General features: G+C 49.0%; 1 protein-coding gene across 7 annotated transcripts in view; it reads left to right on the top strand.

Annotated features, from left to right (window-relative positions):
* DGKG (diacylglycerol kinase gamma) overlaps window positions 1-18,392 on the top strand; it is a 203,295-nt gene that overhangs the window by 100,364 nt on the left and 84,539 nt on the right. For 5 of the 7 annotated variants that reach the window (XM_057545820.1, XM_007195260.2, XM_057545815.1 and 2 more), the window contains 5 exons: window positions 233-307; window positions 2,886-2,971; window positions 7,521-7,610; window positions 9,694-9,854; window positions 17,273-17,337. In XM_057545820.1, the coding sequence (XP_057401803.1) occupies window positions 233-307; window positions 2,886-2,971; window positions 7,521-7,610; window positions 9,694-9,854; window positions 17,273-17,337 (477 nt within the window). The remainder of the gene's footprint in view (window positions 1-232; window positions 308-2,885; window positions 2,972-7,520; window positions 7,611-9,693; window positions 9,855-17,272; window positions 17,338-18,392) is intronic. The other 2 variants (XM_057545817.1, XM_057545819.1) reach the window with 2 other exon arrangements.

Here is an 18,392-nt window from a genome sequence, read left to right as displayed (position 1 = left end):
GGTGGGGAAGACCTTGAAATGGGGTGAGGGCATGGGTGAGGCCAGCCAGACCTGGGACTTCAGGGTCTGCAGGGCCTGCATGCACTCTTCTCCCCTCTTGGGTATAAATGGACCCACGTTCCCACCATCAATGGGCTGCAGAGGTACTTGCCCTCCTGTGACTTCTCACAATGACATTCCCCTTCTCTGTCTTGGTCTCTCTCTCTCTCTCTTTCTTTTTTTTTTTCCATAGAATTCTTCGGAAATTCCACTGTCTGCTCAACCCCAAACAAGTTTTCAACCTGGACAATGGGGGGCCTACTCCAGGGTATGGAGATACGATCTTTACTTCTTATTTCTCCCCCGCCCCCTTAGATCTCTAAAGAAGATAGCTTTTGGGGTCACTTTTTTTTTTGTCTCTTTCATCAGTGGACTTGTCCTTCCTGCCATTTCACTCCTTTTCTCTTCTTTTCCTCATATCTACTCTTACTTCCTCCTGGAGATACTCAGGACCACCCATTATGGCTAACTCTGGGAAGTAGCCTCCTGTACTTTATCCCAGAAAAAGCTGTTGATTTTGTAAGAGGGAGAAATTGCATATGTCATTTGTTGGATTGACAAGAAGGGCGGGCTGGTAAATTACTTTAACTTATTTGCAAGGCCGTATTAGCTGGTATCTTCATACTGAATCATCAGGGAGAAGGAAAGAGTTTTCTTACCACTCTCTGTCCGTGTTTCAGAAATCTGTACAGCTGACTCAGAGTTCCACTGCATGTTCTGTTGTGGGGGCCTGTAAGGATCAAGACAATTGGTTGTTCAATGAAATCACTTCTTTCCTGGATCATCCAAGTTTGAGGTTGTTAAGCTCCCCCTGACCCTTCTCCTCCTGTCATTTGCCTATTGGCTATTTCCCTGCTCATCAGCAAAGTGTCAAGGAGACGGGGAACAATGAGAGGAGACAAGGCAGCCCCTCTGCAGCTCAACCCAAGGTCTACGGGAGGAGCTGGTCCTTGTGCTGGTGGCGGACATGATGAGCCCTGTAATCAGAGGCCCCTCCAGCATTAGGGCTGGAAGGTACCCAAAGACTGGTACCTTCTTACCAGCCAGAGACAGCGCACTAGAGACATCTGCCAGCCGGCCCAAAGCTATCTCAGTGCCAGGTCCTCAGACCTGCACCTGCTAGGCTGGGCTTTCCAACACACAGCTGCTTTGCCCAACATCTGAACCTGCATTTCTACTCTGGGCTCAGCAAGACCTTAATAGGGGCTGGAGTAAGGACTCTAAAAAGGAACTCTGTCCCTGTCTTTGGTTTGACACAAAGCTATTATTAATGGCAGGGTTGGTGCAAGACCCAGTAAAGGGAAAAGAAACAGGAATGTAGATTCAACACCTCTGCCGTGACTTACCTGTAAAACTAACTTCAAAATAGAGCCCACCCGTACGGCTGCGCGTGCCATCACGGTCACCATGATTGCCAATTACTGCTCCATCGTGACTTGTGACTGAGCAGCAGCCCACAAATACCTTTACCAGCCGGCTCTCTTTTAGGGCATTTTAATCCTTGAATACAGACAGTACTCTCACTTAACTGCATCTGTTCTCAATTGGTTTTGCCCAAGATGACAAGCCTGGTAGCTACTTCTAGAGCCACTGTGCCCTGAGTATCTCTCTCTGCTGCACATGTCAGCCTGTAATCAGACAGGCTGTCTAGCTGAAGGGAGCCTCCATTCAGAACCCACTTCATACAGGAGAGCAGAGTTCTGCAAGAGAAAGGGAGGGGAGGGGATGTTAATTTGCCCATGCATGCACTGGTGACTCAGAAGGGGTCTTCTCAGATCACCATGCAGGGCAAAGAGGAAATACTGAGCTTCAGCTTCTCAAGCCCCACCTCAAGGCCTCCACAGGTCATGTCTGTGCTAAAGCGGAGGTTCTTAACCTTTTTTGCACCAGGAACCTATTTGGCAGTCTGATGAAGTCTACGGACCACTTCTTAATATTAAGATAATATTTTTTAATGTATAAAATGAAATATATAGGAGTAACAGGGAAACTCATTATATTGAAAAGAACAGTTATCAAAAGGTTAAAAAACAAATTTGTGATAGGAGAATATATGTGATTTACTAAGACATTATATAGCAAGTTCCAGAGACAGGTCTAATAGCTATTGTAAATTAAAAGCAGCGATGAGCAGAAGTGATGTAAAATATCTGCCACAACTGTAGTAAAACATCGAAATACCTGTGATTTCAGCTGCTTAACAAAGTCACAGGTATTGTTAATACCTCTGTGATTTGTGGCCTACATACATAATTGAAGGAAATGCTAAATTTCACTTAGAGCTTAGGGAAGACAAGAGTGTAACATTATCTTCCAGTTCATAGCCCTCTGGATTCTACTCCCAGACCCCTTAAATATGCACCTCAGGTTAAGAGCCCTGCTCTAAAGGATTAAGGCCCCTGAGGGGAGATGGTGCTCACTCCACTTAGGTCTGGGTGGGATGAAGATCCAGCCAGCTCAGTGCATCTGACTTAAAGTGGAGGTCGTGAGGACAGAGCAGGTGAGAGAGCTGGAGAGGAGTCAGAATGCTGGGGGTTAGTTGTATCAGTGCCAAAATAAGCAAACTATGGATTCCTCTGCCTAAATCACAGAGAATTTCTAGAAAACCATTTTCTGTGTTGAATGTTGAGTCAGCATCTCCTTATACAAAGATGGCTCCATGGGATTCATACTCAATGGCATTGCTTAGTAGGTTCTGGTTTCATAACATTAAGTGACCCTTTCAACCCCAAAAGGAATCAAGGTCATAACATACTCCCAGGGAAGGGAGCGGGCGGGGGACTCTGACTCAAGGAGTGTCAAAGGTCAGCCTGTAAACAAAACCATTTTGGCCTTTCTACTTCCAGACTTAACTTTTTCCGTGATACTCCAGACTTCCGTGTTTTGGCCTGCGGAGGAGATGGGACGGTTGGCTGGATTTTGGATTGCATTGGTAAGAATGGGCTGGAAGGGCCTTTGCAGTTGACTTATCATAAATATATTTAAAGTCAGAGGAAGGCAATAAACAAGAAAGAGAAATGGAGCCATGTTTTGTTCATCCTTGTTTCTACTCTTGGACCAGTGCTTGACTAAATATCTACTTTGGGTGGAAAAAAGAATAAAAGAAGATAATGGAAGGATTCCCACTGGTACAGATGTAACAGCTTAGTTTCAGGCCTTGCTTCTTAAGTAGCTGTCATGGCCGGGGTTTAGGCAGTTGCAGGACGGGCCAGATGGGGGGTTGCGGGGAGAAGGAGCAGGACTGGGACTCCAGGCAGGTCCAGGGTGCTGGATAAAAGCCAAAGAGCTAAGCATTGCTGCATAGCCCGGGACAAGACACCTTGAGATGAACGCCTGGAGCTGGAGCCCAGAAAGCACATCTAGAAAGCACAGATGAACGCAAGCAAAGAAGCGCCACGGTGGGCTGTGTCCAATATGCCAAGATCCAAAAGGCTATAGGGAGGGTAGGGAGGGCCCAGGCTGGGTATCAGGAGGCCTGGGTCTAGTCCAGCTCTGCCTGGATCTGTGGGTCCTTGGACACAGCACCACCAGTAAATGATGGAGAATGACTCTGAAATTCTGGGACAAGGGCTATATTCAAGATCTAACCCTGGAGCACCCAGATAAACACTGGGACATGGGACATAAGCATAGGAAAGCAGCCAGGGGTGTTGCTGGGGAGGGTGGTCATCGAAGTCCGAGATGACCCAGAGCAACAAGCCCTGCGCTGCTTTGGTCTTTTCGTCCTTCATTCCCCAAATCCTACCTGTGCACCTCCAGGTGCCCAGCTCCCCTTAAGGCACTGGTGATGCAGCAGTGAACAAAGGACAAATATCCCACCCTCACGGAGTTTCCTTTCTAGAGGGAAGAGACAGGCAATAAACAAAGAAATAAGTGAAACATACAGTGTGTCAGAAGGTGATAAAAACATAGTAGAAAAGGGGCAAAGGGAGCTCAGCGGAGGGAGTGGGGTTGCAATCTAAGACCAGGTGGTTCCGAAGGCCTGGAGGAGCAGATGACATTCGCATGGAGACCTGGAGGAGGGTGAGCCTTGCGGGTGCCTGAGGGTAGAAGGAACAGCAAATACAAAGGCCCTGAGGTAGGAGTAGGCCAGGCTGCCAAAGGCAGTGGGAGGGCTGCAGAGCGTGCCTGGGGTGTAGTGCGTGAGGGTAGAGTGGCAGGGGATAAAGCAGAGATAATGCAGGGCCAAGTCACTAGGACATGTAGGACATATGGAATGTGGCTTTCATACTGGGAAGGTCCCAAGATGCTGGATGGTCTTAAGCAAAGCAGGGACACCACAGATTACAGAAACAGAAAAGGGCGGAAGCTGGGAGACCAGTTAGGAGGCTCCTGCAGTAATCCAAGGAGGGGGGACTGTGCCATGGACCACAGTAGTGACAGAGGAGGTGGTGAGGAGGAGTCAGATGTCTTTTGAAGGCGGAGCCAGCAAGATTTGCTGACAGACTTCACGTGGGAGATGAGGGAAAGGAAGGCGTCAAGGATGGGCCAGGATAGACCCTGAACAGTGTGGAGAAGCCTGGGCCCCCAGGGGTCGTACGTAAGCAGACCACCTGGAGGAGGGGGACCGGCACCCCGCACACCTGCCACATCTACTCCCCCACAGGCACTTTGGTTTCCATGGACACAGCCCTGCCAAGCAGCCACCCACGCTCTCCTGTCACCTCGGGCTCTGGAGTTGTTTGTGGGAGGAGGGAGGCGTCCTCTGGGAGCCGAGGAAGGAGAAGCTGATCAGCAGGGGGTGGATGGCTGCAGTACCTGGAGCTGCTTGCACGGGTCCCTCTCCATCGGGAAGGAGAAAGTAGGCTTTGCTGATAAGTTTTATAAAATTCAGCTGCAGAGGACACAGGTGCTATACGCTGCCCAGAACAGAAAGGTCATGTGAGGTGATCTGCTTTTTCACAGGTTAGTGGCCCAAAGATTAAAAAACAAGGGTAAAAGGTATAACTGCACAGTTTTCATTCATTCATTCAAGAGAGGTTGAAGCGCTTGTTCTGTGCTCTCCGCCGCCCCATTTCGGTCCTCTCTCTGATGTGCTGTCCTGCTACAGCCAGAGTGGTCATTCCTGAATGTCAGTGGGGTTGTGATGTGTGCAAAGCACATCAGTGGCTTCCCAGGATTCTTAGATAAAGATAAAAACTCTTCAGATGCTCCACAGGACCCTAAGTGGTCTAGCAGCTGCCCACCCAGCCTCATTTCCTACCGCCATCCTCTCCCTCTAGACCCAGACACCCAGTCCCTCTCTCAGACCCTTGAAGGCACCAGTGTCCCTTCTACCACAGGGCCTGTCTGTTCTGCTCCCCTGGCCTTTGCTTGGTCAGCTTCTACTTCAGATTTCAGCCAAACTGTGGCTTCCTCAGGGAAGCCTTCCCTGATAACTCATTACAGGACCACACTCCTTTCCTTCCCAGTATGAATCTGAAATTATGCATCATTTCTATGAAGACCTTGTTAATAGCTATCTCTCCCTCTCAACTGTAGGTACCATGAGAGCCGGAGCCATGGCTTTTTTGCCTGCTCTTAGAGCCAGAGCACCTAACACGGCACCTAGGCCTTCAGTAAATATGTGTGGAGATACTATGGTGAATGAGATATAGTTCCCCCAGGGAGGTTACAGGACATTTGGGGAACGAACAAGTAGTAAGTTACAAGACAGTGTGATGAGATCACCCCTGGTACTAAAGAAACACTCTGGAGAGGCACCAGGTCCAGACTAGGGCAACCAGGGAGGGCTCTGTGCTGAGCAATAGAGAGCTTGTGATTTAAGGCCTTGAAAGCACTTCAGCAAGGTTGACATGTCGAGTGGGAGGCAGGACGTGAGAAGGATGAGGCTAGAGAGAAAGGCAGAGCCAGGAAGGGCTTTGCTGCATGCTAAGGGGTGGTGGGAGCCATGGCAGAAGGGAAAGCAGTGGACCAGTGTGATCAGGTCATGGTGCAAGGATCTCCTGCCTGGGTGGAAGTGTGGAGGGCACACCAGGGGGTGGAACTGGAGGCCGAGAAGGCAGAGAGGAGTCTGCTGCAGCAATAGCAGTGGGAAAGAATCGTACCGTCCCAGAACTCAGCCATCATCGCGGGATGGAGAGGAGAGATTGCCTGGAGAGCTATCAAGGGGACAGCATATAGAAATTGATGTGTAAATGGATGTGGGACAGCATATAGAAATTGGTGTGTGAAGGAAAAATCTAGAATGACATCCAGGTTTCTAGCCTCAACACTGTGAGGATGGTTGATCTGCTGGGATGGGAACCACAGAAGAAGGGGCAGACCTAAGCAAACAAGGGCCTTCCAGGCAAAGGGAAGAGCACGTGCAAAGGCAGGGAGGCATAAACATGGACTGTGTGTTCTGGGAAAATGAGAGAGTCCACTGATTTACTCCATCTCAACCCTCTTGGTGGTAACCTCAGCCCTGAGTCTTGCCTAAGCTCAGCCACTTCCGGCATGAGTCTGACTACCTGGGGCATCTATGAACACCTGTTCTGCTGGGACAGCCCTAGCATGAGCCTCACGCAGGATGCTGATTCTTGCATCACTCCCCGCTCAACCCCCAGCCATGCTTCCCAATCACATCCCTCACATCCTCCCCCGGCACCTGATGCACTGAGGTTTATGTAAGTGGTGTCCTCCGGAGCCCAGTGGGTGTCTAGTTTCCTTCAACTTTCCCAGCTCAGCCAACATGCTGCTGTAGACCTACAGCCAGATTAAAACATACATGTTCTGATGTGCTTTCTCTAACAGTTCAGTCTGATGCTCCTTTACAACCATCATGGGAGATAGGATTAGGAATCGGTGTGTTTGCAGGTCTGGGAGGTGGTGGAAGTGGCAAACTGGTAGCTGGGTGCCAAATAACGCCTGGGGGTTTTGCTTATTAGACACAATGTTATTTTTAAGCTTCTGAGCCTGAATGACTTGAGGCGAGGCATCTTCAGTTTTCCAAGTGCCCCACCATTTTCTGATATCTCAGACCCACCTGTTTTACTATTTATGCGCCTGCCTGGCCTCTGAAGAAAGGAGGAGCATGGAATTAGAGCCACAGAGATCTGGGTTTGGATCCTGGCTGTGGAATGACTTTCCCGCTGTGAACCTCCATTTCTTCATCCATGAGAATGATAATACCTTGCAGGGTCTGTCTGAGGGATAAATGGGGTAAATGCTACTTATCATTAAAGATTAAAACTGTGCAAACTAATGTTTTTGAGCTATATGCTTTCACCCCAAAGGAAAGAATTAGGATGAAATGAGGATAAACAGGTGCAAGTTACAGGGAGACAAATTTAACTCAATTTGAAAGATTCCTTTGCAGTGGTTAACACACTGCAGATGGAAAAGATGGCTTTAGGAAGTAGTGAGTTCCCCATCAGGAGAAGAATTCAAACAAAGAATGCTATGGAGGGCTTCAAGCATTAGATCAGGGATAACTAGACAACTTGAGCCTTCTATAATCACATGGCATATGGTTCTCTCTTCCTCTTCATGGGTTGCAGATAAGGCCAACTTCGCAAAGCATCCACCCGTGGCTGTCCTGCCTCTTGGAACGGGAAATGACCTGGCCCGCTGTCTCCGCTGGGGAGGGGGTGAGTGTGCGTGGGAGAGGCCTTACCCTGGAGACAAGTGCTCCAGTCTACAGGGAGGCTCTGCAGAGCTAGGCTGAACTTCCCTCTTAGGGATCACATCCCACGGAGTAATACTCAACTCTGGAATCATCTCTACTCCATACGTTTTCCTTAACCTCCATTCCATGCTGAGGCCTGTGTCTACCCCTCACTAGATTTACTATCAGCCTGAAACTCAGCTTCGAGTCTGCCTCCCCCAGTAGAACAAGTCAACTTTAGGGTAGAATCTCCTCTGTCTCCCCTCCAGGGTTCATCCCAGTAGGGGCTCACTTAGGGATTTTTCTGCATGAAATTCCCCCTGTCGAAATTATTGATCTTCTGAATTAGGATTCAGAATGCAGACCGAAAAGCCACTTCGCCAGCTACTAGGGGCATCCAGATCATCTTAGGGCCCCATGGCCAGGGGCCCTCATTTTGAAATTCACCTAAGGGGGGAACTCAGAATGGTAGCCGGCTTACAGGGCAATGGGCAGGAGCTAAGGAGAACTTTGCAAACTGCAACAGCCCCTGTGGGGCTGGGCGTGCTCCAGAGAGTGGAGAGGTTCAGGTCAGCACTTGGAGCAGACAGATCAGTCTGGCAGGCAGAGTTGGGGTGAGACTCCAGATGGCGGATCAGTTCCGAGAGTGAGCCAGGACCAGGCCGGCAGCGGTCAGTGTGCATGCTTGGGAGGGCAGGGGCAGAGCAAGCAGGAGCCAGCCCTAGAAGGAAGTTGGCAGGCATGGGAAGAGCTCCCAGGGTCCTCAACCACACACTGGGCGAGGGAAGGACCCTCTGTTCAAGAGGGGACAGGCAGACCTGTAGCCCCACGCGCTGGGCGTCTAGGCAGCATAGCGAGGCACAAATTTCACAGACTTGTGCTCCCAGATGGCATCAAGGCCCTCAGCTACCTTGTTGGTATCATTGCTGTCTTGTGAGGCATCCCCTAAGGAGCGGACTAGAGCCCTGACACCTTGAAAATACTCTTCAAGGTTGTCCCAAAGGTAAGCAGGAACATGGAAGTGTTATTTGAAATAAAAGATTGTCTCTCCCACTAACTTCTCACTTACAGTTCACTTGCTACATTAATTTTCTATTGCTACTATATAATAGTAACAAATGATTATAAACATAGAGGCTTAAAACATCCATTTATCAGCTCACAGTCCTGTAGGTCAGAAGTCCTGGAACAGCGTGACTGGGTCTTCTGCTCAGGGCCTCACAGGGTAGAATCAGGGCACTGAACAGGCTGCGCTCCACTCTGAAGACTCTGGAGGAAGAATTTGTTTCTAAGCTCATTCAGGTTGTTGGCCAAATTCAGTTCTTTGTGGTTGTAGAACTGAGGTCCCTGTCTCCTTGCTGGTTGTCAGCTGGGACCACTCTTAGATCCTAGAGGCCTTCCGTGTTCCTTGCCCGATGGATCCCTCCATCTTCAAAGCTGGCAGAAGAGAATCCCCCCTACTTCCAATCCCTCTCAAGCTTCAAATCTATTTCTTAAGGGAAAGCCCAGACTGTCTAAGGACACACCTGATTAGGTCAGATCCACTCAGGATAATCTCACTTTCTTGAAGTCAGCTGCGCCATGTAATATACCAAATCATGACCGTGACTATCCCATCTTATCCACAGGTCCTGGGGGTTTGCTCGGTATATATACCCGGGGGGCAAGAAATGTGGGGACCGTCTTAAAATTCTGCCTACGGTGCTGTCCATCTCCATCATGACACAGTCCTGGAACAGATGCTTAGTTCTCCCATGGCAGCTTCCCGACCATCCAGCCCACCACTTCCCCAGGGCTCACTTCAGCTACACAGGCCTGCCCATCTCTGGCCAGCACCCAGCCCTACCTCTGTTACTCTGGCTTCCAGATCACCCCAGCTTCTTTCTAATTACTCCGTATTGTCCTCTCCTTCTCTGTGGCCCAGGCAACCTGAGTGGCTCTGGCCCACAGACACACTGGGGAGTCTCCTGGCCCCAGATGCCCAAGGGGTTCCTTGCCTTGACCGCTGCATCAGCAACAACTTAGCCTTTCTGCTCTGGGGGTAAATGCAGTGCTGTGCTCCACAGGTTATGAAGGCGGCAGCCTGACAAAAATCCTGAAGGACATTGAGCAGAGCCCCTTGGTGATGCTGGACCGCTGGCATCTGGAAGTCATCCCCAGAGAGGAGGTGGAGAATGGGGACCAGGTCCCGTACAACATCATGAACAACTACTTCTCCATCGGCGTGGTGAGTTGGCCAGGGATGGCTCTTCTGAATGGGAGACAAGTGCCCGGGTGGGCAGGAAGGGTTCTAGTCTTCCACTGTCCCCTCTGGGTCCCTATTCTTTACCTATCCCGGCTGCCCCCAGCCTCGACTCAGGTCCAGGCATCCTTGCATCTGGCCTGGGCGTGGACATCCTTATCGCACCAAGCCCCGCCCATGATTATGGAGGAAGCTCCTGTCCCTATCATTCAAAAGACAGCACATTTTTCAAAAGACCTATTTACCCTTTGGATAACTTGAAGTAGTTAAAGAAAAGCGACACCAAGAAATAACCAAGGGCTGAGGTCAGAAGGAGACTCTCAGGTGAGCTTCCAGAATTGGAAATTCTGATCCTCCAGGGAAGACGTTGTCTCAAGCTGGCTCTACTGGCTTAGCTCTCAGAATTCCATCTCTCCTGTTCTCTCCCCTCATCCCAGCCCCACGCCCCACAATCCAAGTGCTCATAAGCCTCTGGGGCATCTCCTCCTGGCTGACCCCTCAGGCTGAGCTCCGTGTTCCCCCTGGTGCGCCCACAGCCCTCTGTGCTCACCTCTGCCTTAGATTGAAGGGATTGTTTTAATGTGCCTGTCTCAGCCCTCCTGAAACACACACGTGCACGTACACACGCACGCACCCATACATATACACACACAGACACACACACGGTAGTAGGACAGCACCATGTTCCTCTTCCTCCCCTAGCTCCCATCACATGTAGCACAGCTCAGTTAGTTTTGTTGAACTCAGCTTCTGGTCCAAAGTGCATGGGGTGGACACTGCTTCCCAAACTGTTGGGGACAGCACTGGGGAGAAAAGTTATCGATCATTTCCATAAATAGAACTGGGGTTTGGGAGGAAGGTGCAACAAAGATACTAGCATTTATTGAGCACCTACTGTGTGCTCTCCAACGTGCTAGACTTTAGTCCTCACAGCAATCCTGCAGGTGGGGATTATTGTCCCCACCATCCGCATGTTACAGATGAAGCCTCAGGACACCGGGCGAGGAAGCGCACACACACTGTGCCTTGCTCCGAAGCCAGGTTCCTTCCTCTCTGCTTCTCTGTCTTGGGAATTATGCTGCCCGGTTTCATATGCACATAAGCCCCTCCAGACCAAGACTGTGTGATCTTCTCAATCATCACCTGTGTCTCTTTTGCAAATGTTGGTGGTTTAAAAAAAGGAAAGAAAAAGAGAAATGATAGGTAGCTTGAGGGAAGAGCAGGGTTAAGGAAAGGGTTTTGTTTTTTAATAAGAAAACTAAAAGGAGAACCGTGAAAGAGAAAAGGAATGAATAATAATACCTTATATTTACGGGATTTAAAATTTACCGTATTCACAGATATTTTGATTCTTATGATTACACTGGAGGGCAGTACTACCTCCGTTCTGTAAGTGAGGAAATAGAGGATTAGACTAAGGGATTTGCCTTCATTTTCTGACTCCCAATGCCGCCCTCTTTTTCTATTACTGAAACATAAGAGAGAGGCATTGCTGGACCCGTGATCAGGCTCTGAGAGGATGGGGGCGCTGGACGAGAAACATATTCAGGGGTCTCTGCTGTCCTGATATGGTTTATCTCCCCAGCTCCCCTGCCCTCATGGGGGGGGAGACGTCTTTCCCTAGCACCCTCCAGCTCCTCCCCCAGTGACCTAGGCAGACCTCTCCCTCCTCTTCTTGACTCAAAAGCCCCTCTACTTTGGGACCACCTGCTCAGGCTCCACTTCACGCAGTCTTCAGCTTCTGCAAATCAGACTTGACTGACAGGTCTGGTGTTCGGGGGTCAGAGGACTTCTGGAGCACGGGCTTCCCATCTTTACAGTGTGACAGAAACTCGTGTCCTTTTCCTAAACCAGAGGATAACTTGCTGACATGTACTGAGTACCTAATGCACACCAGGCACAGTGTCCCTATTGGTGGGTATAGCCCTTGCCCTTTTATATTTTGTAAGAAGGATCTGTAGCTTAGAAAGATAGAGACCAGTCCAAGCTGGTGAGTGATAGAGCCGGGAATCACTAGAGTCGAGTTCCAGAGCCCACCTAGCTGTGGACCCTGAGCCCTGCAGCCTCTGCACAGCCCTCCATCTCCATGCTGCCGAATGCAGCAGCACTGGGGGGGTGGGGGGCGGGCCTTAAAAGTTAGTGCATGATGGCTCGCCTACACCCCACCTGTACCCTTTGTCAGAAATGCAGATTCCACCCCTGTGACAGATCCTGATTCATATTGATTCAGTTAGTCCGGGCAAGGTCTGGGAATTTGCATTTTTAACAAGCCCCTGAGATAATTGTGATGCAGACAGTCCCAATCAAGTCCTCAGTGAGTGAAGACAACCCGTTAGAACAGAGAAGGATGGTCAGAGGAAGTGGTTCTTCACAGGAGCAGAGCCCAGATCTGAAGTAGATGACAGAGAGAAAAGATAGAAAGGAGGGGAAAGCAGCACCTGTAAGCCATGGGCCAGAAGTGAGAGCTGAGCCGCAAGACTGGGTGATCTGCCTGGGAGCTTCTAGATGGCAGGTTACACCCACGGCTGCCTTCAGAGTCCTCAGCCCCAAGTCTTCTCTTTCTTAACATGCCCAGCTCTGGCTGCCAGAAAAAACAGGACTCCTAAGGCCTCCCTGTCCATGTGTGCCAAGCGCCATATGCAAAAAATGACATTCACTTAGTATTGCTGACCAAATGGATGACCATGCCGAAAAGGAAGATACAACTTCCCCTCAGCTAGATAACCAGGCCCTAATCCCAAAAGCCAAAACTGAGCATGGTTTTAATTCATTCTTACAAATAAGACGGAAGTGGGTGGGGGGATGGGAGGGAGGGAGGAAAAGAAGGAAAGAATACAGACTAATTGTCCCCCAAGGAAATGCATAGAGGGACTTCCCTGGCAGTCCAGTGATTAAGACTCTGCGCTTCCACTTCAGGGGGCTCGGGTTCTATCCCTGGTCGGGGGACTAAGATCCCGCATGCTGTGCGGTTCGGCAAAAAAAAAAAAACAAAAAGGGAAATGCATAGGAACAGAGTCTCCATTTCATTCAGCGGTCAAGATATTTATTTGCCCTGGGCTGACCTATAATAATCCAATTGGTTCATCTTTCAAATTATGAAGAACTTCACAAAATCTTTCTGTTTTTTTTCATGTACCTTTAGCTTGTGCGTGTTTAATATTTTATTGCAAAGCAGTGAAGAACCAGGATTGTTTTTATCTCACTAGTGTACCCTTAGCCTTGTCTCAATAAAATGCTTGCAGGGTTTGTGTGCTCACTCTTTAAAAGCTGGAAAGGGAAATTCTTGAGAAAACAAGTAGCCAACATGTAACCCTAAGAGAATCTGGGGCTGACATTTGCAGAAGCTCTTGCTCCCTATTTGACTTCCCAAACTTTGTAAGAGGAGAAGTAGTATGTAAACCAACCCCCAGTTTTACTTCCTTAAGATGATTAGAGTCGGACTCCTTTGGCAAAGAGAGCTGCAGTCTTCTCCTCTTTTGGAGGACCTGGAGTATCTTACTGACATCAAATGTCTGCTGCCCAGCATTTGTAAAGGTGGTGACAATGACCGCTGCCATGGTGTCCCTAGGTGGTAAAGAATTCACCCCGCTGAGTTCACTCACTCCTCTTGGTGCCAATAGAACCCATTTAATAGATGGAGGGATAAACAGGGCAGACTCCTACCCTAATGAGAGAGTGACGAGGGCCTCACTGTCACCACATTCCCATCACCCACAAGACACGCCAGCTCCCCACCAATGAAGAGCTGAGATTTTTGGCCTTCTCAGCCCTGAGACCTGATAACACCCATTGGCAGGAGATTTTAAACACAGTCATTCAGGACGCTACTTCCTCTGACTTCTCTGGCCTCCTCATCCCTGCTCTTTATTTTTGGATTTGCAGAAATGTCAGGATGGCCAGGTATCAATGACAGGAAGTTTGGGGCTGCAAAGTAATTCCTGTGGTATGTGTAATTCTGAACACCTCAAAGGCTCTGCTTTCACTGAGCCTTAACAGGATAAGTAAACAGCTAATCCCTTGAGTCAATGAAATCTATTTCTGATGCTAGGGGAACCCAGGGGCCAAGGAGAGACCACAGTCATTACACTAACCCACACACCATCTTCTACCTTACATTCTGTACTTAGTAGACTTTACCAGCTAAGTTTCCACAATGGTAGACCCATTAAGGAATTTGTCAGAAAGTCATCATTTCCCTGCAGCCTTTTAAATTCCTTCAGCCTCAGGTTCCTCTCTGTCACCTATGAGAGCCAGGAAGGTACTTGAACAGTGGGACCCCCTGAGAGGTGTCTTGGACAAGGGGTCTACACTCTTTTTCATTCCCCAGTCTGCTGTCATTTTTCAGAACAAGCCAAATTCCAAATAATCTGTCTTATTGTCTCCTTTCTGTTTTTTTTTTTTTATCTCCATAGATTGCCAAAGTGACTTAGACCTACATTGTCCAGTATGGTAGCCATTAGCCACATGTGGCTATTGTGCACCTGACATGGGGTTACTCTAAGTTGAGAGATGCTATAAGTATAAAATACACATCAAATTTCAAAAATGTAGTGTGAAAGAATTTTAAATATCTCAATGGTTTTTAGATTAACTACATGTTGTAGTGATAATATTTGTTAATTGAAATGTATTATTAAAATTAATTCCATCTGTTTCTTTTCACTTTTTTAATGTGGCTACTAAAATTTTTTAAATTTATTTCTATTGGACGGGACTGGCCTAGACATCCAAATAGCTCAGAGTCCAAATGACTACTGCTTATATTTGGAAGGGGCACAAGAATCTTTTGTCCAACTCTGCACTTGGGAATTTTAGTTCAGGAAAGAGTAGCCATGTGTCCATACTGCTTTTATCTCCTTTTCACCCCACACCTCATAGAAAGGACCCTGGAGAATGAGATCATCAGAAATGGGTGTGCAATTCCCACCTCCACCTGCACCGTCCGAACAGAAGTCTCATTTTGCTGGAATTATTACAAGGAAGGGTTGGAACCATGGTAGCACTGGTTTCTAAAATTTAAATGAAGTCACTACTGAATGTAAGTACAGCCAGCTAGCTCAGTGCCTGGCACAGAGAAGCCCAGAAGAGGATGGAGGTGAATCTTGCCTCTCTTTTTAATCCCCAGGTAGAGAAACATGGTCAGAGTCTTTACCAGCATTGCCTTTTCAAAACTGAACAGCAAAGGACCTGCTCAGCTCCCTCTAACCACTTTGTGTATTTACCATGGGATTACACTGTCAAATTAGGAACCACATGCTTAACTAGTAATATTGTAAAGGCTGGTCTTTGTGAAAAGAAGCTTTGCAAAACCTAGTTATGAAAAAGAAAAACAAAACAAGGATAATCGGAACTACACAGAGGGCAGGGGCCTGTGCACATATCCCAGGGAATTAAAAAAACAGGAGCCAGTCATAACAGTGTTGGGGGCAGGGTACAGTGAAGTACAAATCGTGCCAGGCAACATGTGATTGCTTTTTTCTTTTCTTTCTTCTTTCTTTTTCCCTGACAGAAGAAAATTAGTGCTTCAAAAGAACACAAGTAGATGGAATGTTTTCTTGAATTCTAAAGAAGCATTTGACAGATGTCACATGAATCTTATTCAGAGTGTTCACGAAACTTGCTCAGAGGAGGGAACTGGGGGCATGAAGCGCTCCTGCCTGGAGAAGCTGTGCAGGCTGGATAGGCCCAGAGGACAGAGGCCCCCGCAAGGTGTTGCACCTCTCCCACCGTTGTCCACAGGGGTGCCTAAACTTCAACTCTTGATGTGTCTTAAACAAAAAACTAACAAAGAAATCAATAACTAGAGTTAAAATGTTAAATTCCTGATACATTGTTTCAGCAAAGAGTGTTTGCCAACCATAAAATAAGCCCATATCCTTGACTTGCCCTGTCCGCCTTTCAACAGGGGCTGCTAGCTGGGTTTACTTCTCTGCCAAGTGCAAATATTACAAAAGCTCCTCTTTGCCCCCAACTTCCCTCTGGATTTTCTGTCCCCACCCTTAGCCTGTATTTTACTCCCCACACACAGCACATGCTCAAAATAAGCTTCTTCACTGAGCTACACCTCCTGATGTTAAAAAAAATTTTTTTCAGAAATTTTCTTTTGTCGAATTTCCATATCAAGAAAAGGAATTAATATGCACTAGCTGAAAATTCACCGTGTGGAATTTGAGTTTTCTTTTAGCTACACAGTCCAGTAAATGAGTTTCTGTATCTTTTTTTTCCCTGCACAAATCTGAATCAGCTCCCTTGTTCTGTCGCCACTCCTCCCACCTTCGCCCACCCCACCCCCACCATTCCTAGCTCAATTAACCTGTTTACTTCTAAAACCCACCACCTGCCCCCCCCCCAGATGTGCTGGGGGGAGGCCTGAGCGGTGAAGGCGGGGCGTAGCACATTCTTTTGCTGGAGAAGGAGACCATTAACAAGGGCGGAGGACCAACTTTGAGGAAGAAAGATGAGTTCAGTTTTAGGACTGAAATTCAGGTTTGGTTCTAGAGCGATACACTGTGGAGACATCAGCAGCTACATGCTAGTAACAACTGTGAGAACTCGAGATGGCCCGTGGCATGGAGTGTAGGCTGCAGAACGGGCTCAGGGCTGTGAAGTCCTGCTCCGGGCATGGGGAGCCCGGAAGCATGGTGACATGAGAACTATCCTAACTGTGAGTTCTGAGGAGCAGGTGGCCAGAGTGCAGCAAAGGAATGTGCTAATAGGAGGACAGCAAAGTGTCCATAGAATGTGATAATGAGACTCTTACTGACCTTGGGGAGAGTTGTTTCCGTGGAGTGATCAAGAGGCAGAAGCCAGAAGTTTAAATATATTTTTAATTATCTGCTAAGCCTGTTATCCAATGCTACCAATTCTATCTACTGATATGGATGATTAAGAGTTAATATATAACAGCATCTACCAACATCAGTTTTCTGGTTTAGAGAGTTATGTAAGATGTTATCACTGGGGGGAGTTGGGTGAAAGGGACACAGGGACCCTCGGTACTATTTTTGCAGCTTCTTATGAATATTCCAGAATACAAAGTGTTTTTTTAAAGAGTGAATAGGGTGAGGCATTTGCAAACACTCACACTCAGCCCCACGTGGGCTTCTGCGTTCTCACTGCTCACAGACCCAGACACGCTCCCTGCCCCCAAAGGGCAGCCGCGTCCCCTTTCGCTCTCCCTGAACTCGGGCGGGTAGAGAGTGAACATTGCAGGCTCTAACAGGATGGGGGGCACTCGCCCCTAACCTTGGACCTGGTGTCCAGCCTCTGTGGGGGCCTCCCTGGTCTCCCCTGTGAGATCTGGGGGATTTCGGTGAGAGCGTGTGCTCGCTTCCTTTCCTTCCACATTATGCAGGGTCAGGACCACTAACCAGGGATCTGCTTTCTGTCCCTTTGCCTTTCAGGATGCTTCCATCGCACACAGATTCCACGTGATGAGAGAGAAACACCCTGAAAAATTCAACAGCAGGTAAGAGGGCCCAGCGGGTGTAGCCGGGGCTGCACTGCCCACCTGCCCTGCCCGCGCGGCCACGGTCCTGTCCCAGGCCTCCACCTGCTCTCACCGAAATGTTCTCGGCCCGGCTGCCCAGCGCTTTTCCTGCCACGTTGCCGGAAGGAGGGCTTCCATTTCCAAAAAGAAAGCAGTGTCAGAAACCTGCCGCAGTCTGGTGGCCTGTCCCCTCGCAGAGGGTGATGTGCAGAGGGAGGGCCTGGGGCCAGGAGGGAGGGCGTGGTGCGCCCGCCTTGGGGAGTGGGGGTCTGCGCTTGACTAACTGGATCCCCCTCCTGGGGCGCGCCGCTTTCTCAAAACCAACTGCTCCCAGCCCCAGTCCCTTGATTCCTCGGGTGAGGGGCTGCAGGGGGCAGAGGCCTCAGCTTCCCCTCGTCGCAAAGAGGAGGGGGGTGGCGGCCCGCGTCCCGGGCCGAGAGGGCCGAGAGGGCCGAGAGGGCGGCGCCTCGGCCTCCGCCTTCCCTGCCGGCAGAGGGCAGCAGAGGGAGGCCCTGCAGAGGCGGGGAGCCCACCCGAGCCCAGCCTCAGCCCGCGCACCTGTGAAGGCAGGCTGTGAGGTCCAAAAACCAAGCAGAAAAGAAAACCAGATCATTTGCAAAGTCAAACTATTCTGCCGGCGGGTGGCATATAGCTACCCTGGGATTGCTCAGTTACCTTTCTCCCTTCCTCCTTTTCCTCTTCTCGGTGGTTAATTTGCATTCTTTCTCTTTCCTTTTTGTTGGAGCTTATCTAAGTGACCACTTGATCCCACCCCCCACCTCAGGCAGGTGGGGAGGAGAGGGGGTATTAATTTGGGCTCAGATTGAGTCTAAGAGACTTGACTTTATTTAGCCCGCCAAGCAGAAGTCCAGTGTTACCCGCACACGTTCGTTTAAAGCCAGGCACTCCCACAGACCTCCATCATTTTCATCCCTCCTCCTTTCCCCGGACCCCATGGCTGGGAGGTTAACCAAGAATCAGAAAGTCTTTTCCGGGGTCAGAAACTGAATGTAATGAAGCTACTATGACTTCAG

This window comes from Balaenoptera acutorostrata, chromosome 4 (assembly GCF_949987535.1).
Source record: "Balaenoptera acutorostrata chromosome 4, mBalAcu1.1, whole genome shotgun sequence".
Lineage (NCBI taxonomy): Eukaryota > Metazoa > Chordata > Mammalia > Artiodactyla > Balaenopteridae > Balaenoptera > Balaenoptera acutorostrata.
Note: the sequence above shows the minus strand (reverse complement) of the source record. Positions and strands in the feature narration are given on the sequence as shown.